This window comes from Aquarana catesbeiana, linkage group LG02 (genome assembly GCF_042186555.1).
Source record: "Aquarana catesbeiana isolate 2022-GZ linkage group LG02, ASM4218655v1, whole genome shotgun sequence".
Lineage (NCBI taxonomy): Eukaryota > Metazoa > Chordata > Amphibia > Anura > Ranidae > Aquarana > Aquarana catesbeiana.
The window spans coordinates 695,612,108-695,636,891 of record NC_133325.1 but is presented as its reverse complement, the minus strand read 5'-3'; the positions used below and the strand labels follow the sequence as shown (position 1 = coordinate 695,636,891).

At 43.2% G+C, this 24,784-nt stretch overlaps 1 protein-coding gene across 1 annotated transcript in view; it reads right to left on the bottom strand.

Annotated features, from left to right (window-relative positions):
- LOC141129080 (protein phosphatase Slingshot homolog 2-like) overlaps positions 1-24,784 on the bottom strand; it is a 92,733-nt gene that overhangs the window by 9,404 nt on the left and 58,545 nt on the right. Inside the window, exons 5-12 of the mRNA XM_073616851.1 lie at positions 21,381-21,449; positions 19,099-19,164; positions 18,821-19,015; positions 17,121-17,214; positions 15,172-15,300; positions 9,090-9,136; positions 6,469-6,615; positions 3,943-4,143 (exon numbers count right to left, since the gene is read on the bottom strand). Coding sequence (XP_073472952.1) covers positions 3,943-4,143; positions 6,469-6,615; positions 9,090-9,136; positions 15,172-15,300; positions 17,121-17,214; positions 18,821-19,015; positions 19,099-19,164; positions 21,381-21,449 — 948 coding nt within the window. The remainder of the gene's footprint in view (positions 1-3,942; positions 4,144-6,468; positions 6,616-9,089; positions 9,137-15,171; positions 15,301-17,120; positions 17,215-18,820; positions 19,016-19,098; positions 19,165-21,380; positions 21,450-24,784) is intronic.

Genomic DNA, 24,784 nt, shown 5'->3' with positions numbered 1-24,784 from the left:
ATAAGCCCGGTCTTAAAGTGGTTAAAGCTTTGGCAATAAAATCTGCAAGCGGTTTGGTTTCGATGCAGAAGTGAGCCTGACTTTGCATGCTCCAGCTTTAGTAAATAAATCACAAATTGTAATGAAATTTCATTAAGAGGCTTCAATGAAATCAGTTTTGGCTTGACTGATCCTTTCATCTCCATGCATTTTAGAGGTACGCTGATTTTGCGTTTTTTACTAATTTTTTTTTAACTTATTCATTGTTAATTAATCAGGCTGACATCGACAACCAAACAAAATTATATTACATGAGGGTGTTGTGCTACAAATATTACTATTTTTAAATGACTAAAACACATTGGAGTGTCTGTAACAAGATTTGGTACACACAGCTGCCTAGTGCACATGACAAGACGATATGAAATGTGGACACATCATATGAATATATCCCCACTGCCCAGAGACACCTGTTTTATTTGTCACATTAAGGATGACCTTTTCTGAGAAAGCACGGGTACACAGTGAACCTTATCCACACAATATCACAAAGCTCACACACTTATTCCACTGACAAAAACCACATGCCTATTAGGAATATACAATATGACAGTGCAAAGGTTCAATGCAAACTGCTGCAATACATAGCAAGCAGTCTATTGAAGGTGTACTTTTTACTTTCCAACATGCACTGGGCATTTACAGCTGAATGGTTTATTAGCCGCTATAAGTAACATTATCACTTTGTTTCCATGTTGTCCTTAAGGCAGGCCATACATTATGCAATTTTTTTTCCTTCAACCACGGTTGAAGGAAAGAAAATTGCTTGATTCACCCATCAACTATGTGTTGAATCCCACCAGCAGGGCTATTGTTTTCTGCCGGCGGGGAGCCTTCCTGTTGGCGGCTATAACCACTGGCAATCAGTGATCGGGTGGAAAAAAAAACCCTGACAGACTGGTTGTACTGAAATCAATCGATGGATCGACTTCAGTACAACCAGCTTGCCCATAGACTGATTGAAAATTGGCCCGATTTACGTTTGGTCTCTGGCCGCCTCTAGTAAACAGATGTAAACCTCCACTGGAAGACTTCAATTGAACAATTAGACTATCCACAGATGTGCAGATATCTACAATGACCAGAGAAATTTTTGCTTATATCTTCTATCCACCACCTCCACTAATAAGAGGGAGGAATTTGGCCTGTGAATTACAGATTTTCGAATGAGCTAATAATAACGAATGCTTCTGATATTAAGGGCATTTTCACACTGGGACGCGGGGTGGGGGGCTGGGAGAATCGTCAGTAAAGCGCTGCTATTTTTAGCTTAACCGTCATTTTAGCAGCCCTTTTCGGCCGCTAGCGGGGTGCTTTTAACCCCAGCTAGTGGCCGATGAAGGGGTTAATAGTGCCCACAAAGTGCTGCTGCTGAAGCGCTTGGCAGGTGCTTTGGCTGCACTGATTATTGATTTGAATGGGCAGGGGCGCTTTAGGAGTGATGTATACACCGCTCCTAAAGCGCCCCAAAGATGCTGCTTGCAGGACTTTAACATCCCACAGGCGCACCACTCCAGTGTGAAAGCACTCAGGCTTTCACACTGGAGTGACAGGAGAGGTGCTTAACATGCGCTATTTTTAGTACTAAAACGCCTGTAAAGCGCCTCAGTGTGAAAGTAGCCTACCCTGTTTCCCCGAAAATAAGACCTAGTGTGATTGTCGGTGATGGCTGCAATATAAGCCCTACCCCCCAAATAAGCCCTAGTTAAAGTCCTTGTAGGTCTTATTTTCAGGGTAGGGCTTATTTTCGGAGAAACAGGGTAGGGCTTATTTGGGGGGTGGGGCTTATATTGCAGCCATCACAATCACACTAGGTCTTATTTTCGGGGAAAAAGGGTAGGAGCTCGCTATAGCCCTCTAGTTAAGCCCTAAACAGTCCCCATCGAAAGGCTGAATTGGGCTAGTGCTTCAGGGATAGGGTTGTGTTATTTATATCCACACTAAAGGTTTTAAAAAACATTATCAAATTATTCAATTGTTTTGACTTAAGTTTACAAATCTACTGAAAAAAATGCAAAAAAAAAAAAGTAGTAATTGCAGAAAAGTCATATGGGTCATCGGTAAACACATAAATCACTCACAACCAAGCAGCTGCAGGACTACCCTGAGCAACAGAACTGTATCTCAGCCACAGAAATAAAGAGAAGCAGGTGGCCACTGGATTATGGGTTGCACAATGCTGGTGAACCCAATGAAGGGGGAAGAGGAAAGGACTAGCTTTACTCATGAAAGCTAAGACATGTTCTTTTGATACTCATGTTAGCCTTAATCACGTAACAAGATCGAACCCTCATGCTTCTTAAACCACCTAGACTTAAAACAAGGTCACGTGATGAGGTATCATTTGAGTACAGAGCTGCTGGAGAGCACAAGTAAACAAGCACAGCTATATTATGTGATACAGAGAGCAGATTTCATTCAGGCTGTAGATAATTAGTATCTTACGTTCTGCACAACAATTTTCTTTTCTTTTTATATTTCTGGGAATGAATAATGGATGTTTCTTAACTGGCTGGTTATTATATTACATCATTTGTTACAACAACGCGTTTCATTGGGGGAAGCGAGGCATGTTTTCAGGATAGGTTTATTACCACTCTGAGCAAACCAAAACATATATGCATTCAATTCACTGGCACTATGGTTCTTCAGGGTATTACATTTTTATGGGCATCGCTGCATCATACTGTCATTGCCAATGTCACATCAGCACTAAATACCCTTGAAGATAAAGGTCCTTTCCTTAACAGGAAACAGTGTAACAAAAAAAATGCAAAGGTCTGTGTGGAGACATAAGGGTTGATTTAATAAAGGTAAAGGTCTGGTTTTTCCCCAGAGCTTAGTGAATGACGTTAAGCCCTGTTTACATCCATCATTCAATCATGTGCAAGCAAAAAAGCATTTTTTTTAAAAATCTTCCTTGCACGCGATTGGGTATTCTTTGCAAAGTGAAGCTTCACCATATTCACTTGGCTCTAGGGAAAATTCCATTGCAGAGTACAACTACACTTGCATAGTGAACAGTGTTATTTGCCTTTAGTAAATAAACCCCTATTTCTCCACAAGCTATCACTTTGAGGTTGAAGGAGACTGAAAAGTGTCTGCCACCTAAAGATGTAAATTAAAATCGTTACTTCTCCTCTTTCAGCAAATTCTTTCATATGATCTGAACTACTACACCATGGGTGTTCAATCTGTGGCTCTCCAGCTGTTGCAGAACTACAAGACCATCATGCCTTTGCCTTTGGAAGTCATGCTTTTAACTGTCAGCCTTGCAATGCCTCATGGGAGGGACTTCTGCAATAGCTGGAGGGCCACAGGTTGATCAGCCATGTACTAAACCATAAGGGACTCTCATTGTATCTGTTCATTTTTCATGTTCATTTATTTTTTCCCCAGGAGAAATCACATATGAAGACCAACAGCAAGTGCCCTTTAACCAAATCCTGCTCTTCTCGGGTCCCTGTTTGGTGCTCCTGGCCTCCCTCCTGTTGAGTACTCCCACAGCATGCAGCTTGCTATGGGAGCACCTGAGGCAAGCCACAACTTCCTGTGTCCATTCAGACATGGAGTTGCGGCCCGGCCCCACCCCCTCATTGGCTGACTGACAGCAGCGAGATCCAATGGTGCCGCCTTGCTGTCTCAACCAATGAGGAGGGGAGTACCGGGCAGCCGAGACACTCCTATAATATCACTGGATCTAGGATGGACCTCAGGTAAGTATAAGGGGGCTGCTGCATACAGAATGCTTTTTATCTTAATGCATAGAATGCATTAAGATAAAAAAAAACCCTTCTGCCTTTACAACCACTTTAGGTCTGGAGAAATGAATGGCATCAGTTTGCCTAAATATAGGTTGAACACCTGTATGAACATGTCCGAGAAGTAGAAAAAAAGGCCCACCTTGCTAACAGAATGCCTTGATATTCCTCAAGCTGCTTCATGAAACTAGGGTTAGGTTTGGTTACGGTGCGTCTCTCCTTCACATAATCAAAGGCTCTGTCCAAATTCCAGCCATATTCCTTCATCGCATAAGCAATCACAGTTGAAGCGGAGCGGCTCACTCCCATTTTACAGTGCACTAGACATTTAGCTCCATGTTTCCTACAGGAGAAGCAGAAAACTCAATTACTAATAACATCTGTCAAAAAAATGTGAATGCAAACAAAACGATAACCGATTTGGGAAAATATGTGCAAACCTCTCTAAGGGAAGACCTGTGTCAGTCAACTAACAGCAAACCATTCTTGAAGCGGTATAATCCAGAACAAGGATGAATGTGGCTGCCATCAGTTCTCTGAAACAGTTTTAGAAACCAAGACCACTTTTATACTCAGCCAACACTAGAGGGAGCTCTACCTCCACATACCGCAGCATCTCAGGGCACAAATCCAGCCAACCTGCTGGTGATGCATAAAAGCAAAACACACACAAAGACACGTGTTGTGGCGTTTTGAAATTGTGATAATACACCTGTCACTGTTGTGTCAACACTGGGATGAGAGCAGTTCCTCCCGTTTCATGACAGCAGGACACAGAAACTCACTCTGAGAGAACATCCAAAGGTCGGATGTAAAAAAAAACCAAAAACAAAAGAGATATATATATATATATATATATACACACACACACACACACATACATACATACACACACACACACACACACACACACATATATACATATACACACACACACACACACACATATATCTATATCTATACACACATACATTCGTTTGGTGCTATTTGATCACCACTGGGTTTTTCACTGTTTATTAAATGAAAAAACAAAAAAAATATTTTCTACTGTTAGAAAACAAATCCAATAAAAAAATAAAAGGTCTTCATAAGTTTAGGCCAAAATATATTCTGCTACATTTTTGGTAAAAAAACAAAAAACAAAACCCAATAAGCGTATATTTACTGGTTTATTTGAAAGTTATAGGGTCTACAAACTAAGGTACATATACTGGAATGTACGCAGCTATGATGTTCTACTGGTAATGGGGGTGATCAGCGTCTTATAGTGTGACTGTGATAGGGTGGCGAGCAATCTGGCACTAACATATATTATCTGGGAGGGCCACTGACACCGACGTCCCTAGTGACACTAAAGCTTCATACATACTAATAGTTTGACTGACAGTTTCGGTTGGGGCCGCAGTACTAACAATCTGAAGTTGGTACAGCAATCTCCCTCGCTGAGCTGTTGTCGACAGTGGGATAGCCCCCCTATTCCATAAACACTCTGATCAGAGATAATACTGTACACGGACACTGTACTAATGACACTGGTTGGTAAGGGGTTAAGATCTAGGGGAAATCAAGAGGGTTAAAGCAGTGTTCCGCCCCCCCAAAAAAACCCCAAAGAATTAAATTCCATCAGCTGTCAGGTGCTGCCACTGCAGGTAAGGGTGCCCGGCAGTGTAGCTTTATGGCTTTATGGCGGGAACCCTATTGCGCATGCGTGAGGCCCTGCTCCTCTCTCCTACTGGCCTAGGGAGAGGAGGAGGGACCCCCACGGTGATTTAATGGGCCGCGGTCCAGACTCCTGGAAGTGGGAAGAAGATACCTGTCAAAGACAGGTATCCTGTCACCCCTCCCCCCGAAAGGTGCCAATTGTGGCACCGGAGGGGGCGAGGAGACAATTGAGCAGAAGTTCCATTTTTGGGTGGAACTCCTCCAACTATGAAACAATGTGTGCTTTTACTTTACTATCTGCCCGTTTTTTTGCTCTGCTTTTCAGGGAGAAGAAACATCCATAATCACTGTTCACAGTACACATAGCTCTGTGTTTTGTAAACACTGGAACTGTGTGTGTGATTGGACACAGCCGATATCATTTGATGAAATCAGATTCCAAAGTGTGGCCAGCACAAGTTTGGCAGGGGGAGCGTGCATGCGTGCCCCAAACTGGGGAGTAGGCCAATCACATACATGTACGTATGTGATTGACCGCCCGCTTGCAGTAATTTTGCTACGAGTGGTCGGCAGCTACGTGATCTTGCCATACATGGCTAGATTTTCTCTGGCTCAGCCCACAAGCAAACTCCTCCGCTCACTATTGTATTTGGGCATCCACAGCACCTGTAGCTGCCTGAATTCCCAAACAGTGACTGAACCCGATAGGATGCAATCACTGGCCGATAATTATTCACGTGGGCAAGTCAATTTCTATATCGACTTTTGTCGAGACGGGTGGTGCTGGAAGAAATTCAAGCAGCATTAGCTTCATACATGGAAAAAAGTAAACTGCTCAAAAACTGAGCCATGAATTGCTCGAAACTTTCATGGACTACAATTCTATTTTGTGGCCCTGTAAAATGGGCCTAACAGACTGCACACCATAGTCTCCCATGTTAATACATAAAGCATTGGTACACACATATAACACTAAAGAGCAGATGTGATCAACAGATGTACTAACTTTGCTTTAGAGATGAATTTGTAGGTATCGTTCCAATAAGCCAGTAGATCAGTGCCTTCCTCGTCATATACTCTGATATTATGATATTCAAAATTTCCGGGGAAAAAATTATCAATTTCTCGTGTAACATTCAAGATGTATCTGACCCTGTTTAAGAAAAAAAAAATTGATAAATTAATTTGACACATTAGAGTGACCATTTGCATACCTACATCAGCCATGTTTTTACTGCATCCGAACAGCCACCCCCTAAAGCTGCAAAGGCAGCCATATGGGGTGATAAATACATGCCAAGCTGTTCAAGTGAATGGGGCCGTGCTGCAACTGTATGCAATGCACACGGTTACAGTGCGGGCTTCTAGGGGTTAAAACAGGCCGCATCACCACTTGTCACTGAAAAGTGATCCACCACAGGTCGTTTTCAGAGGGCAACCCATGTATAACCAAGGACTAAGAGTACTGGAACAGGCCTTACAAATCATGCTATGACAGCAGCAAGAGGTAAAGGTGAAAGGTTAGTGACCCCAACTAAGACATCTGTTGAACAGGCAGTGTGCTCTGCCATACCATATGTATAAAAAGAAAGCAAATCTGATCTACCATATGGGAATGTGATAATAAAATCCCTAAAAGAAGGGGCTAGAATTCAGGAAACTGAGGTATTGAGTGGTTTTCTCCCGCTGCATGTGGCACAAAGCCGAGGTAAACACAACAGACTATGTAGCCAAACTAGTCTGCGGCTTGACAAAACAGCAGATTCCATCATTATGCAGAGAGAGAGAGTAATAATGAAAACAAACTATGTTCTGGAGAATTTATATGAAAGCAAGGAAAACATACTAAAACTCAACACCAGCAGTGACATGAGAGTTCCAGGGAGATGCAAAAACACCATTTAGTCATGGAAAAGAACAGTACAATTACCTGAATCTGTCATGTTACAAACCGACTCTACTTAGCACAGGGAGGACAAAAATCAGGGGCGCTACAGTTTATATGATAACAATAGGGGAGAGCAGAGAGATGACTTCATCAGTGTGCTGCTGCTCCTACACAGTCCAGCCACAAGCTGCAGCAGGTCATGGACCAGGCAACATTACATAGCTAATCTCAAGGCAGATAGGACAGACAAATGATATGTATTCATTAAAACCCATTATATATAATCTATCTATACACACACACACACACACACACACACACACACACACACACACACACACACACACACACACACACACACACACACTAAATTACCAAAAGTATTGGGACGCCTTCCTTTACACAGACATGAACTTTAAAGGCATCCCAGTCTTAGACCCCCATGCACACTATTCGATTTTCTGCAAATTTTTGTCTTCAGATTTACCAAAACCATATGATATATGGTCAGACCTTATGAGTTTCAATTTGTATGCAATCAGGCAGGCCCTTGCACTACATGGTTTTGGTAAATCTGAAGACAAAAATCTGTAGAAAATCTAATAGTGTATATAGGGCTTTAGTACGAAGGGTTCAATATTGAGTTGGCCCACCCTTTGCGGCTATAATAGCTCCAACTTTTCCTTGTGGACAGCCTTCCCAGAAGAGTTGAAGCTGGTATAGCTGCAAAGGTTGGATTAAGTCAACATCGAACCCTAATGACTAAGACTGGGATGCCATTAAAGTTCATTTGCAGGCAGGTGTCCTAATACTTTTGGTAAAATACTGTATAATATGGCTCTATCCGTCCGCGTGTATATTCATCCAGCAAAAGTACATTAGACTTCAAAAAAACTTCCTGATGGAAGAAGAAAAAAATTCTGTATAGTAAAACTCAGATTGAATAGGGACGGGGGGGGGGGGGACTCGGATGTGCTGTAGCTCACGTGTGGAGAAGAAGCATGCAGACAGGAATGAGCGGAGATAAGCTCATCATTCTGTTGCTGCTCCTCCACTATCAAACTACACAAGACCTATCTGTATTGTGAAGAAAGTGAGGTCACCAACCTGGCCGTGCAGTCTGGCAGGGCTGTGTGACTTTCAGGATGGGATGAACAAAAGATACAAACGCTTACATATGTGTTTCAATTGTTGATTTAACAGTTTGCCTGGATTTCAGTGAAGTCCTTATAGAGGTCAAGGAGCTGGCCTCGATATCTGAAAGGCAGCCTGATAACAAGACTGACAACAGCCATATAAAGAGCCTAGAGCTTTGATAAAATAAATGTAACTAAATCTAAAGGCTCTTTCACACTAGTGAGACGTACTAAATGCACAGCCCTTGGTGTGCGTTAGGAGGACATAGGGCCAAAGCGCGCCGGTGGTGTGGCCTAGACAGAGTCTAGGCTGAGGCTGCTCTTACCATCCATAGGGGATTCTGAGATAAATGTGGCATTTGGGACAATCCCTTCTTCTGCTGACATTTTAATACAGTTATATCCACTGCAGCGACGTGGCTACACAGTGATTTTGCATTGCAAGAAAACGCACTTTAAGTACCACATGCACTGGCTTCATAGTAATCCATGCATTTTTTTTTTTAAGAAAACAAAAAATAATATAGCTGGGCATTTTCAGAAGTCTTCCATTGTAACTCTCATAGGATGAGGCACTTTTAAATTGGTCTTCGGTTTGCTTACCCTCTGGTCTGTAAATCTTCCAAATTAGAAGCATTCCATTCTGAGCCCTGCAAAAATAAATACACATTTTGTAAAACTCTCAAAGTCTTTTACTAAAGAAAAACTCTAAAATTGCTTATGATCTCACTTCAATTATCTAATCAGCGGGGAGGTTCACTTCCAAGAAGGGACATAGAAGTCTGGAAAGCTGCGCTTTTTAAGAAATCTACCCATGTCACGGCACTTCAGAACTGGGCAGTCAACACCTCTGTTTACATACATTACAGATGACTAGTGACCAATTTCACAAAACGCAGCTGACTTCATTTGTCAAAGCGTCTGTAACATGAACAGTCAATGACCCACAGCAATTATTTTCTGCCTTCAGTATACTAAAGTTGGCCGTACACCATTTTTTAATTTTTTTTTTTTTTGCATTTAGCGTGTGTGTGTGTGTGTGTGTGTGTGTGTGTGTGTGTGTGTGTGTGTGTGTGTGTGTGTGTGTGTGTGTGTGTGTGTGTGTGTGGTTACATTGGTCCAGCTTGGACCAACGTAAGTATCAATGTGGAATCCTGTGGAACCTGGAAATCACTGTAGTAGGAACAACTACTACAGTATCTGCTGCTTGTTTCTAGGTCTTGTCCCAGGTGACTTCCCTACTGGAATCCAGAAAAATGTGAACTTATGCAGCAACATGTCCCAAAAACGTATATGACAGCATATATGAGTGTAAAAATACCTATATCTGTATTCCAGACTGAAAGGGTTACAAGCTCTGTAGATGTAATCTGTTTGACAAAAGACCTGGTAAAGCTGAAGCAACACACAGAACTTTAGCATAAGAGCAAACAGATGACTTCATTCCCCATGCTGTAATTGGACCCCACTGAATGGCCCTTCCCAGGGCGGGGGAGGGGAACAACCTGTCAAACCAGGTACAACCCCCCCCATTGGAGAGTTCACATCTTCACAGATCTCATAGGAGAGGTGAGAAAGGTCAGTTTGCAAAGCATGAACACAAAGGACTGGGTGCAAGCACCAGGATGTGTATTTAGGGATGTAGGTGGCTCACAGCTGCATCCTGAAGTGTACCAAACGCAAAGTCCTACGCTTCTCCTATCCAAAAGGCAAAACTTGTGACAGGCTCACCGATTACACCCCATTTCTATGACGTAGGGTTCACAGATCCTAAAAAGGGACTGTTCTCCTCCAAGAACTGTATTGTATCATCCTGATATGTTTTGGAGTAAAGAGGACAAGCTAGAGTGTTGGGGGTGAAGGTCTGATAGCATAATCCACAACACATGCTGAACTCACACTGACTCTTATGGCTATACATGATTTTTGGGTACAGGCATCAGGGGGAGAATGCTTAATAAACCAACACATTACACAACAACTGATGTAAACTCTTCACGATGATTAAGATCCTCTGGGTTGTTAAGTACAGATTTGCAACAAAAGTGAACATACTTTTCTAAATATATGAAAGAAAAAAAAAAAAACAGTTATGCCATTTGCATGATTACCATCTTCATGTAGTGTGCAAGTGCACTGGATAAAGTCATAAGGGCCCTAAATGCACCGATCCCCTTTAGCCACCAAAACAGCCCTGACCCGTTGAGGGTTGGAAGACACTAGACCTCTGAAGGTTTTTTTTTTTTTTTTTGCAGTGTGGTATCCTGCTGAAAGAGGCCAATGCCTTCAGGGAATACCATTTGCATGAAGGGGTGTACTTGGTCAGCAATAATGTTTAGGTAGGTAGTACCGGTCAGGAAACATGAATGGCAGGGCCAAGATTTCTCAACAGAACATTGCCCAAAGCATCACACTGCCTCTACCGGCTAGCCTTCTTACAATACCGCATACTGGTTCCATCTCTCTCCCAATTAAGCGATGCACACACACCCGGCCATCCACATGAGATATATATAAAAAACAAAAAAAAAAAAAAACAAAAAACAAAAAACAAAAAAAAAAAAAACACTACTCATCAGACCAGGCCACCTTTTCCCATCAACTTCAGGGAACACATGTTTAAGCCAGCTATACATGGATTAAAACTCAGCTGTTTCAGCAGGGACCAGCTGAGACTTAATCCATCTATGGGCAGGCTGATTGTATCCACGTCGAACCATAGATCGACTTGGGTACAACCAGCTTGTCAGATTTTTCATATGCGATTGCTGCCAGCAGCTATAGCCACCAGCAGTAACCATTGTATTCTGTTGGCCAGGAATGCTTCCTGTGCCCCCTCCCCCACCAGCAGAACACTGTAGCGCTGCAGGAGGCTGAATGTGTTAAATGGGGAAATCTTTCCTTCCACCCGTGTTTTTTTTTTAAACAAACAGGTTTATACTTACCTGTGCAAAGGAATTGCACAGAGTGGCTCCGATTCTTCTCTTCTGAGCCCCCCACTGGTGCTCCTCTCAGTGGGCAACCATAGAAAGCTGCTTCCTATTGTGGCACATCTGTATGCTTGATCCCAAACTGCACTGCCTGTGTCCATTGATGCTGAAAGCAGGGCTCAGCCCCTCCCCCTTGTCACAGGATCTGACTGGAGGATAGAGATGCTGCAGGTGGACACAGCGATGGAGGTAAGCATTAGGGGGTGAGGGGCGAATAAACATTTACCCTAAAGTGATATTAAAGTCTTGTTTTTTTGTTATACTTACCTGCTCTGTGCAGTGGTTTTGCACAGAGCAGCCCAAATCCTCCTCTTCTCAGGTACCTCACCTGCCTCTCCCTCCTGCAGAGTACCCCCCACAGCAAGCAGCTTGCTATGGGGGCACCCAAGCTTAAATGCTGCTCTATGTGTCTATTCAGACATGGAGCTGTGGCTTTGCTCCACCCCCCCCTCCTCATTGGCTTGCTGACTTTGACTGACAGTTGCAGAAGCCAATTGCACTGTGCTTCTGTCTCAGCCAATGAGGAGAGAGAGTCCCAGACAGACTAGGCTCTCATGCAACATTTCTGGATTGAGATGGGGCTTCAGCTAAGTATTAGGGGGGCTGCTGCACACAGGAGGTGTTTTTTTTTATCTTAATGCATTAGAATCACTGACTTTAGAACCACTTTAATGCAAAGAAATGTTTAGGCTTTAGTGTTTAGGTAAAAGATACACTAAGTAACAATTACTTCTGAAAACCTATGGATAACCTAGAAATTACCTTGTCCTTGTACTAAAAAATGTCCCCCAATGTCACTACTGAGACTTGTGACAGCTCCGAGGCACTTGCTGTTTCAACTGCAGCTTCCTCATCTGCTAAACCAGAAAATGGCCCAGAGGCAGATAAATCCCAGACTGGGAAAAGTGTGCCAGAAAAGCTCCCTGTAGTTTTGCCAAGCTGTGCTGTAAAGCTGGAGGGAAGCTCACGTGTTCTGGTAATATTCAGTCACTGCATATTTGCTGATATCAGGGCTTCCTCTAATTTTGTTTCGCAAACCCCCCCCCCCCCCCCCCACACAAAAGGTACCATTTGGATTTTGGCAACGAGATTTGGAACAAACTTCACTGGGCAGAGGGCTGCTTCTCCCCACAGGGAGTGCTAGCGCCTGCCAGAAATCATTCCCCCTCCCGAGGGGTCCAGCTTTGAAGAAATCTTTCCTTCTACAACAAAGCCTGCTGATTCCTGTGCAGTTGGTTATCCTCCTGTTACTGGACTTGTGGATCAGTGTCCTTGCAGAGTAAACACTTTTAACATCCCCAGAGACCACAGACGGTCATCAGCCGTTAACCTCTCTCTCTGCTTCCAAATGCTGCCCCTGTTTCCTGCTCTCTGAAGTGATAAAACAAGCCACGGGGTTCCTCGATTTCAAAGAGAAAAAAAAAAAAAAAAAAAAGACGAGCTGCCTACAATCATGTCCTCTGTCCCCAGCCATGGAAACAAAGCTGAGCTCAACAATTCAACAAAAAAAAACAATGTTATGCAGTCTTTACTGTATGTCAAAATCCATCAGTATGGATGTACGGAAAAGGATATTCCCTTGGTGCCTTTAATGGGACCTCTCTATGGGTTGAAGGCCAACACAGAGTAAACTAAATGGTAAACATGCACATGTGATCATATCCTAAGCTAGTGTACAGTGGTATTAAACCCTCTGTGTTTTTAGCTTAACACGTGGAGCGCAATAAAACAGACATTCCCCAGTAAACCGTTTGTTAACATTCTTACCCCAGCGCTCGCAGTTTACAACTTTCAATGCTGCAGGTTCCTACTTTATTAGTGCTGCTTCCCTGAACTTCTGGTCTTCACAGTAAAGAATTACCAGAGCACAGTGCAGTCTCCAGTCAATCTCTTAACTTGGAGAAGGGAGGAGCAGGGGAGTGCATGATAAACCTAGGCTACATGGCTGTGTGTTTCTATTTATACACACAGTGTAGGGAGCTAGAATTCTAGTACCTGCATGCAAAGGTGGCTTCATAGGATGCTGCAAGAGAAAGGAGCCACCCTGAAACAGAAAACCTGTGGCCAGCAGTCATGGCACCAGTATAAACTGTAAGGCTTCATGTAGACTTGGCTATTTCATGCTGCAATTTTTACCCCTACTGGCGGTCAAAACTTTCCTATCCTAAATGCAATTCTTCAGTGTGCGGGAGAGGGAGGTTGAACCTTAACTAACCGTAGCAGCTCCTAAACTCTGCTAAAGGTGGGTTTTGGATAGGAAATTCTGCAACTAGGTCCAAATCACCAGCAACAGAGTGCCTTCCATTTACTTCTATGGAATCGCTCCCTAGCTGGTGGCCACACCTTGATAGCAAGCAATGGTAATGACATCTTGCTGGCTCGTATAACAAGGGAGCAATTCCATAGGGACAGACATTAGTCTAAATTTAGATCAGTTTTTAATAGTAATGCTTGCAAAAAAAAAAATCAAGTTTTCTATAATCTGTAAATAAGACGGTCACTCTGTGAACAGTACATCTTAAGGAAGAGTACAAGTGCAGAAGCACCCTTTAGCACCTGAAGAAAAAAAAAAAAAAACATGAAAACTTTTACTTCCATACTGAGGACATAAAATCTCTGCAACAATGAAAGTAATTATAAAGTCTCTTTTTTTCTCAATAAAAATAACAAACATGTTATACTTGCCTCCTCAGTACAGTGGATTTGCACAGAGCAGCCCAAATCCTCCTCGTCTCGGGTCCCTCTTTGCTGTTCCTGGCCCCTCCCTCCTGTCGAGTGCCCCCACAGCAAGCAGCTTGCTATGGGGGCACCTAAGGAGCTGCGGTCTGGCCATACTTCCTTTCTCTCCCGATTGGCTGACTGATTGACAGCAGCAGGAGCCAATGGTCCCGCTGCCGTATCTCAGCCAATCAGGAGGGAGTGTCAGACGGCCGAGATGCTCGTGGACATTGCTGGGGCTCAGGTAAGTATTAGGGGGTGATGGGGAGGCTGTTGAACACAGAAGGCTTTTTATCTTGATGCATAGAATGCAAGACTATCTTGTTGTCCTCTATACAAGCTGCATTGTCAGTCATCCAGGGCCAGTTAAATGATCAGCAACAACAGTTTAGAACAGTGTAATGTACTGCATAAAGTGTATTAGTGGCTAATTCACTTTAAAAGGGAAATGCTAATGGGTATTTTGGGATTGTAAAAGCTCCTTTATGTTTTTTGGGACAAACATCAAACACCTGTTTCAATCCATAACATTTAAGAAAGGAGTAAGGGCAGGTACAGCAGTGTGTGTTGTGCTATTTACAGAGACTACACTACAATAACTTCAGACACCATATCGCTTTGTGTGGTCAGAAATCCAAATGGAATTGCCTAACTTTCTATTACAGCAGCAGTCCTAATTCGCACAAAATGAAACCACTTCCCCAAATCTACTAGACGTCACATCATGAAGAAACACCATCAATGGCTTCATAAGGTTCCGAATAAAGGAAGTTGCTTTTACTTGGTCTCATTTCACAAAGAAAAATGTCATTTCTGTTGTAACAAAACAATATTCTGGGAAAAGCTGGCGGATGATACCGCATAAATATCTGACGTGACATACATTGCTGTGTTTGTTAGAACACACAGTAAGGAGTCAATATCAGACAGTGTGAGATAAATGACACAATTCAACACAGATCTAACAGGAAACTTACCAGGTACACATGGTCGAAGATCTCAGTTGGGCTATCCATCTGTCCCAAGATGACAATCATCTCGTTGTCGATAAACTCTTTGAACTCTCTCAGGTTACACACCATTTGCATTTCAAGCTCTGTCCGGATCTAATAAAAGGAAAAGCATCTTACTAGAACATTTTTTTTTTTTTTTTTTTAGAAAAAGAAAAGCTTCACCCAGAAATTAAAGTGTCCTGTATGCTCCTCTTTTTTTTTTTTTTAACAGGGAGTATCATTTCCAATGGCACCCTCTCTCGCTTCCTCATTTCATTCCTAGCCAAGGATGTGCTGCCTTGTAGCTGCGGACTTAATTTTTAAAGACTTTGGTGAAGTTCTTCTTTAAGTACGTTAGGATCATGAAGAGGTAATTAACACATACAGAAGGTCAGGGTTGCTTTTCAGACTTCTAGTAAACTGATATACCCATATACTCCATGGTTGAAATACCGGTCCAGCTCGGACCAAACTATGTATATGCCCTGGAAGCTGCCCCAGGGGCATATATAGTTACTATGTATATGCCCCTAGACACTGCTACTCCACTGATCTCCGCTCACTGCCGGGTCCCATGCTGAGTAGGCAGCCCAATACTTTGTGAACACAAGAGGTCAGCTGCTCAACATGGGTGCCATTCAGACAACACTTTGCATTTTCTGAATTCATGCAAAACTTTTTTATTAGACAAGGTGGAGGGATGAAAATCACACCCTTCACCTCATCCAGAGACCACTTTTTATTCATTCAGAAAATGCAAAGTATTCTCTATAAGGTGCCCGTGTTGAGCGGCCAACCTTCTTTGTTCACAATGCATCAGGCCAGCCACTCAGCACAGGACTCAAGCAAGTGGAGATCACTCGAGGAGCGTGTCTACTAGCGTGATTTTCAAATTCCAGTGGCATCAGCCAACTATGGTATACACATAGATACATTGTAAAATATATCATTACGGGAATTATTCTTAAAGTGGTTCTAAAGGCTGAAAGGTCTTTTTACCTTACTTTTGCATTAGGGTGAAAAAAAAAAAAAAAACCTTTCAAAATCCACTCTGTCCAGCAACCCCCCCCCCCCCCCCCCCTAAACACTTACCCGAGTCTTCTCCTGATCCAGCACTGATGTGTTGTCAATCAAATCCTGTGAGGTGGGAATGGAGCCACACTGTGTGTCAACGGACACCCAGCCCAGCACAGGAGTGCGCCTGCATTAGTGCCCCCACTGCTTGCTATCGGCTTGCTATGGAGGCACTAGGAGAATAAGAGGAGCCGAGAGCTACTGTGGGGGGACCCCAGAAGAGGAGGTAAGGGAACACTCTTTATAAAAATGCATCTGTACAGAATCGCATGGTACCTTGGCACCATGCAGTTTGCACCCTGAAAACCACACCGCCTTTTCAGATGCGTGGGGTGCCAGTAACAATGTAATTCCTGCGCATCTGATAACAAGCAGCGCGGTTTTTCTGTAGGTCGGGGAATATGTGCGATCTACACGCGTTGCTAGACCCACAACAGTGTGAACCTAGCCTTAAATCCTGATCTATAAATTTTAATTATGTGCAATGTTTGTAACTTTTAAAACTATATTAGTTAATACTTCCAACAAATCTTGTATGGATTGCAGCTATACAGGTTCACTTGCTCAAGGTGCAGTATCCTATTTGCAAGAGATAAGCAATAGGGGACTATACACATACCACTGGGCTTGTTAGCAGTATCCCACATGAAGGTTCTTTTCCAGTACCCCACCACTCCTCAAGAGCAGCAGTAAGGCCTGGGCAAAGTGCCCAGTTAAAACTGGCACTTGACATTTGTAGGAATGGAAAGAATTAGAAATATGTAATAGAATGGTCTTCATTCCATGGTGTCAATGTTTCAGACAGATAGATATATATAAAAAAAACAAAAAAAAAAAAAACAAACACTCGTCTTGCTCACCTCTTTAGATGTAATATTTTCCAGATCTTTTTGCATCATAATTTCTCTTAACTTAATTTTAATTAGACGCTCTGTGCGTTCTCTCTCTGTCGGTCTGTAAAGACAAAATGACAACATTTAACTCCCTGCATGTTTTGAGACATGTTATCGCAGAGACAGGTGGTAGGAGGTGTGCATTCCCCATGTTATGTGAACACTGCATGATTCAGACAGCAGCCCTCAAGGTTTTCATGGCTGCTTCAGAATGGGACATGTGTCCCTACTACCTTTCCCGGGTCACCATCATCCAAATCCATTTATGGCCTTGAAAAGAAGCTAATCGTCCTTGCATTCCTCTAACCTCGATTCCTGAGGCCTTATCAGCCACTGCAAAAATAGCTCAACTACTCAGCAGGGGAAGAGGAACATCAATGCTGGGACATTGCATTTCTGATCAGGAAATTTAATGAGCCCAATACATAAGCCGCATGTTCAACCTAGGAGTGCTAATTATTATATTACATTAAACACTTTTTCTTTTTTTACCTCCACAGGTTTGATTGAGTATGAACCACTAAAATCATTAATGTACATTTAAATTCGATGTGAAAAGCAAGATCACATTCACACTCATGACAAGTTTTTCACCTTGACTTGGAAAATGCTTACATTGAAAGTTCTGACAGCGAGATCGGCTCCTACAGTCAGAGCTCAAAAACGATAACATTCAATATGATGAGCACCAGAAACAGACTTTCGGAATAGTGACGTTTTTTTCTCATCTAGCGAAAAGCTCACATGGGCTGGGATGCTGTTGCTAGATTATGTGGGTCTCAAACAACAGAATATGCATGTTGGATAGCCAAGCAATTGAAGCATGCTTTCAGGTGCCAAAAAAGGGAAAGTTCTGCTTTTCCTCCTACACTACATTTGGCATATTACTTTCTTTTTTTATTGAGTGGTGACTAGCGGGTACCCGATTTGGACAGATACCCACTTCTCACTTGCGGTCAGATCGCTGGGGTGACCTGAGCAGAAGTTCACCTCCCCCTCCTTCCGGGACACATCTCAGGTCCCGCTACAGAAGACTGCAGGACTAATCACAAAGCGCAGCGCATCTTGCGCATACGCAGCTGGAAGCCAGCTGTAAAGTCACAATGCTTCACTGCCAGTTTCCCTTAAGCGTTAGAACACTAGCCTTTTCGCTCAACCCAGTGTGCTGAATAAAAAAAAAAAACCCTGAAGAGCTTGACAGGAGCCGCTGTACTAACAATCCGATGTTAGCACAGCGATCTCTCCGCTGAGCTAGTGTGTTCTGACAGGGGGGCGGCCCCCCGCCAGAACACACTGGTCGGCGCTCTCAGCCATTGGCAGACCTTTTTCAGTCACGCCCCTTCCACAGAAGCTGGACAATCGACTGGCTCCAGTTATACTGGCTGCTGCCCACATGGGCCAAATGTTGGTCGGTTTCTATTGAGCCGGCCGATACCACCTAAAATTTGGCCCGTGTGTACGGCCCCCTACAGAAAAGACGCCAACACCTGCACCCAAAACCAACTGAAAAATCAGGATGGGCAAGGACAGCGCTGGATCCAGGGACAGGTAAATGTCCTTATATTAAAAGTCAGCAGCTACAGTATTTGTAGCTGCCGAGCTGACCTTTTAATTTTTTTGAGAATCCACATTTTTTCAATTCCAGAAAATAATGGCAGGTAACTTACACATCAGTGAAAAGCACAGGAGAATCAGAGCGATGGGACTGCACATCCTGCATAGCATTCCATTCGTTGACTGAAGTCTGGTCAGAGTTGATGTGACTCTCGTAATAACTAACCCATGTTAGGAAAAGGCTGCCTGGATAGTAGTTGTTGGCACGGGCTACCTCGCAGGCTTTGTGCAAGCTTTGCAGCGCAGACCTGAGGAATAACAGGTTTACGTGAGTGGCACGTCCAATAGGAACTTTGAATAGTATAACCTTTGGTGCCCACAGCTTACTTACCACATGGCTTGGACAGACACTGGCTTGAAAATATGAATCCTGTTATCTGTTGACACACTGAACCCCCTAGGAGAAGCAAAGACAAACCATTTACTTCCAAGGAAGATTAAAAGTTATCACAAAATGCAGATTCAACACAACACCTTGAATGAACATTATGGGTATATTAAAGTGGTTGTAAAGGCAGAAGTTTTTTTATCTTCATGCATTCTATTTATGACGATAAAAAGCCTTTTGTGTGCAACAGCCCCCCCATACTTACCTGAGCCCACCATAGATCCAGCGATGTTACAGGAGTGTCTCGACTGCCCGGGACTCCCCTCCGTATTGACTGAAAAAGCAGAGCGATACCGTTGGCACCTGCTGCTATCAAAGTCAGCCAGCCAATGAGGAGATAAAGGGGGCGGGGCCAGGCTGCGGCTCCGTGCCTGAATGGACTCACGGAGCTGTGACTCGGCTCGGGTGCCCCCATAGCAAGCTACTTGCTGTGGGAGCACTCAATAGGAGAGATGGGCCAGGAGCACAGAAGAGGGACCCGAGAAGAGGAGGATCCAGGCTGCTCTGTGCAAAACAGACTGCACAGAGCAAGTAAGTATATCATGTTTTTTTTTTTTAGTTAAAAATAACAGAGACTTTACAAATCACTACTTTTTTTTTTATAGTCTGACAAGACAAACACATGCCTCAGAAAGGAAGAAAAAGGTGAGCAAAAGGAGAACTTTGTTTCACTGAAACAATGATACCAATAACCATAAATGAATCCTTATCTCACAGAAACTTGATAGTTTGTCTGTGATCAGGGGTTGTCTGGTAGGAAATGATAATGACTATATAACAAAGTCATCCATACACAACCAATGCTTGCAGCAAGATTGACAGCAGTGACAGCTAAAGTAAGGCTAGCCATACAGGAGTCATTTTGACTTGATTCTCCCATCCACACACACTCAATGTTTATGGGGGAATTCCTCTGTAAGAATACACTGATCAGCTCGGACGACTATAGCAAGCTATAGCTGGCAGTGTTGATTGAGGATTTTTCAACAGGCTGGCTGTACATGATCGATTTAAGTGTACAACCAGCCTGCCCATATATGGATTGAAATTTGGCCGGTTCCTGTTAGACTGATCAAATTTCAAACCGTGTATGGCCAGCTTAAGAACCAACAAGCAGGGCAGCATTCCTCCTATAAAGGCGATTTTTTTTCTTATGCTTTTTAAGAACAGTGATCTAATGAAGGAGCGCAACGTTATTTAAGGGTACATTTTTACTAGCCACAGTGGCTGGTGTGCGTTGCAGGGAAGGCAGTGATGATGCACCGATCTCGGCGCATTGCACTGTTCACTTTTTTTTTAAATGAACTTTATTGAAATGTTACAGTAACTGCACTGAGCTCAAAGAGTACTGCATGCAGTACTTTTTTTTCAGTGCACACCACTGGAACGCTGGGGAGTGAACCAGCCACACTGAAGACTAGGCATTTCGGCTGGTCTTGCCATTGTGGTGCAGTGGGCACTGGAATAGCAACCCAATACAGTCCTACCACACCGGATTTGAAAAAACCCTAAATTTGATAAGCCACTAAACAATTTTTTTTTTTTTTTTTAAGCATGTGTAACCTATGTTTCTTCATCTGCTGACTGGCATAAACAGCAAAACAGGAGAAGACACCATTGCACCATGGGTGTACAGCCTGTGTTACCTGCCTTAGACCTGTCCAGCTATGACATGCTGACAAGCAGTGGTCACAGAACAGCTCATTATGGGGATCCAGATTCAAAGCATGGAGCCTACAAAACATTCAGTATGTAAAAAAGGGGCAATCCTATATAGTATCTTTCATGCTTAAAGTTATTTAGCTATAAAAGGAAGTATTTATGCATGGACAGCTGAATAAACAGGACTGGCTTCAAAGACGCCACAGCACAATGCTATAAAAATGTATTTTCAACAACTAAAAATCAAAATCAAGTGCTAGGGGCAATAAAAGGGCTCTGGCTTAGGAAGCATATGCAATGAATTAACGGTGTTGCTTATTCAGCTATGTTCCAGCGTTCTGAGAGACACGGGTACAGTTAAGTGTCATCTGGAACTGTGTATGTGGGACAGACTAGGATAAAGTAAAAGGTCACTTGAGGAATTGGCGAATGAGGAGTGACATTATTAGTAGTGAAGAACATGTCGATCATACTGCTTAACCAATGTAATAACTATAATAAGAAAGTAGCGTTGTTTAATGCGTTTACAAAGAAAAACGTATCATAAAATCATTATTTCTTACCCATCGCCATCCAAATGAATAAGAGTGTCACTCCAGAGAGGAAGAACGAGCCCCATCGTACAGGAACTACTAAAATACAAGAATAAAAAAAAAAAGGTTATATACCAAGTACTGAGAGAACTAGAACACTGTACACACTGCTTTCTATAGCTCAGCTGAGCAAAAGTTGTAGAAATACATGTAATGCGTGGTTATTATATGCCTGGGGAAATGGAATTGTGACCCCGACATAAAACATTCAAAGTAAAAAATATCACTGGCTCCAAATAAGACAATATTGTATACCTGAACTGAATTGTGAAAGTAACAGAACAATAACCTCCAGTAAGTATTGGTAGTTGTACACAACACAGACTAAAAGTCAAATAACATTCTTATTTATGGATGGATTCATGTACATGAGCGTTTGGGACCAGTTTAAGTCAACAGCATTTCAAAAAGTCCAATTTAAATTAAAATGCTTCATTTCAATATCTATCAAAATGGCTTCATAAACTGCTGATTGGAAGTCAGCCATCAATTCATTGCAGTCCTTTCTTACTGCTTGGCTGCATCCTCTCCACATCTTCCATTTATCTGCTATACATAAAAGCTCAGCAGATTTCGTAGTACTGCCCACAGTGGAAGTCTTCCATGTGAACTGGTTACAGAAGTTTTTAGCTGCACTTTTTTTTGGTGGACTTGCACTCCTGAGGTCTGGAAAGTACTATATCCTTTCCATTAATATGTGCAAGCAGGGACGTAGAAATTGGGACCAGGCAGATAGCTAAAAATATTCCTTTTAACCCAGTTATGTGTTGTATATTTTTACAAGGAACTAGCATAAGTAAATCTGACTTGATAACAAACACCTGCATTCTTCTGCATAGCGGTGGTCAGACGGAGCTCGTTCGCTACAGAGTTTGAATTTTGAGCAATAGGTGGCCCTGCAAGTACCAACTGGCTTGATAATAATCAATGAGACCCCTTTCACACCGAGGCGTTTTTTAGGCGCTTTTGGGCTAAAAATAGCGCCTCTAAAAGCGCCTCCCCTGTAGTCCTGGTATGAGAGCATGAGTGCTTTCACACTGGGTGGCGCTGCGCTGGCAGGACCTTAAGTGTGCTTTCACACTGAGGCGTTAGGGACGTCAGCAGTAAAGGGCCGCTATTTTTAGCGGCACTTTACTGTCGTTTTAGCTGCGCTATTTGGCCGCTAGAGGGGTGCTTTTAACCCCCACTGTCAAAAGGGTTAAAGCTGCCCGCAAAGCGCCACTGCAGCGGCGGTTTGGCGGCGCTGCCCATTGACTTCAATGGGCAGGGGCGCTTTAGGAGCGGTGTATACACCGCTCCTACAGCGCTGCAAAGATGCTGCTTGCAGGACTTTTTTTACTGTCCTGTAAGCACACCGCTCCAGTGTGAAAGCACTGGGGCTTTCACACTGGAGTGAGAGGAGAGGCTCTTTATAGGCGCTATGCAAGCGCAATTTTTAGCGCTATAGTGCCTCAGTGTGAAAGCAGCCTAAAAAAAGTCCTGCAAGCAGCATCTTTGGGGCGGTGGAGGAGCGCTGCCCATTGAAATGAATGGTCAGCGCTTTGGCAGCAGCGCTACACGGGCGCATTTAACCCTTTATTCAGCTGTTAGCAGGGGTTAAAGCTCCCCGCTATCGGACGAATAGCGCCGTTAACACTAGTAGTGCTTTACCGTCAACGCCCGCCCACCCCAGTGTGAAAGCCGCCTTAAAAATCGACTGAACCAGGTAAAAAAAAAAAAAAAAAATGGTTGGTCAAACACTGACTGTTCTATCAGATGCAGTCACTGTTTAGATATAAAAGCAAGTCACAGCTGTCTCAGATGACTGAATACAATCGTCAGCAGGTGAAGATTTCGCCATCCACTGTTATGGAAGGAGAATGAGCTGATTTCACTCATTCAGCCCATTTGGTTGAATCGAGAAATGGAGCGGCTAGCCATAGCGGTCAGCATTTTCCCAATTGTGGTCTATTGCTTACAGCAAAAAAAAAAAAAAAATGCTTGTAGGGAGGGATGTAGAGGGATGACCCTCATCAAAATTCTTCACAGTACAATCAAAAGCTGTGCGGGTTCCAGTCAGGGTGTATTGCTCAACCGCAGCGAGATCCAAAAAAACCCAGCTTCATCTGAGTGCACCTTGATAACCAGTTTCTTCAGAAAATGCCAGCTGCCTGGCCATTACATTGTTCAGAAACAAGTATGCAGGTAATCAAAGGGGTTGTGGCAGCCAATTAGCTTTATCAGATGAGGTCCGTAATTGCAACCTCAGAGTTATTATGCTGGCTTTACACTATACGAAAAATCAGCCAAAAATTCGGTCATTTAGACAGTTCGTTCGTTTTTCGGCCAGTTAATGGGCACAAAATCGATAATTGGGACAATTTTGAGCCGAAAGAGCGAAAGGACAAGTTTGGAAATTTTCTGCCGAAGGTTAATGAGTTTCCCATCCAAACTGTCTGCACTAGGTATATGTAAAAAAACGAACAAAAAATGAATTCATTTATGTCCACTGAGCGATTTATCAGTCATTACATGATGGCACTATCGTTTGCACTCACGGCAGAATGTTCGTTTTTCGAAAATGGGTTAGGCTGATTTTTCGTGGATGGTGGATAGTGCATGGCCAGCATTAGGCAGGCCATACGCCGTTGCAATCTCAGCTAGTTCAGCAGGAACTGGCTGAGGTTCAAATCATGTACCAATGTACCAAGAGAGTCGAATCATGTACCAACGTACCAAGTTGATCGATCAATCATTTTGGGTACAACCAGCATGCCGGGTTTTAGCTGCAATTTTTGCTAGCAGCTGCTATAGCCGCTAGCAATAAATCACTGTCTTTTGTCCCTGCCGGGAGAAGACAATGTCCCAGCAGGAGGGATTCCCGCATCAACACTATTTGTGTTAATGGAGGAATCAAGCAAATTTCTTTCCTGCAACCTGTGGATGCAGGAAAGAAATTGGCTCCATGTATGGCCGATCTTACTCTATTGACAGGTTTACTTTAAATACATGCAATCTAAACATGTAGCATTACAAATGTTACAGCTACCTGATTGCTGTGGGTTAAGCCTGGTTCAAACTCAATTTTTTTTCTTCAACCCAGAGGGTTGAATGAAAAAAAAAAACCTGACAGATCGCTGTACTAACACAAGCGATGTTACAGCAGCAATCTCCCGTATTGCTATTGTGTTCTGACAGTGGGGCTGCCTGCGCCCCCCACCCCAGATGCCAGTCAGATGCTGGGCTTTCCAGCATGCTTGATCGACAGATGCTGGTAGTGAGATCGGCTTCTGTCATACAGGCAGCTCTGTAAACAAGCATCGAAAGTCACCCAGTTTCTACTGTACCAGCTGATTTCGGCCGATATTAAGCCAGTGTGTGCCCGGCATTGCTGT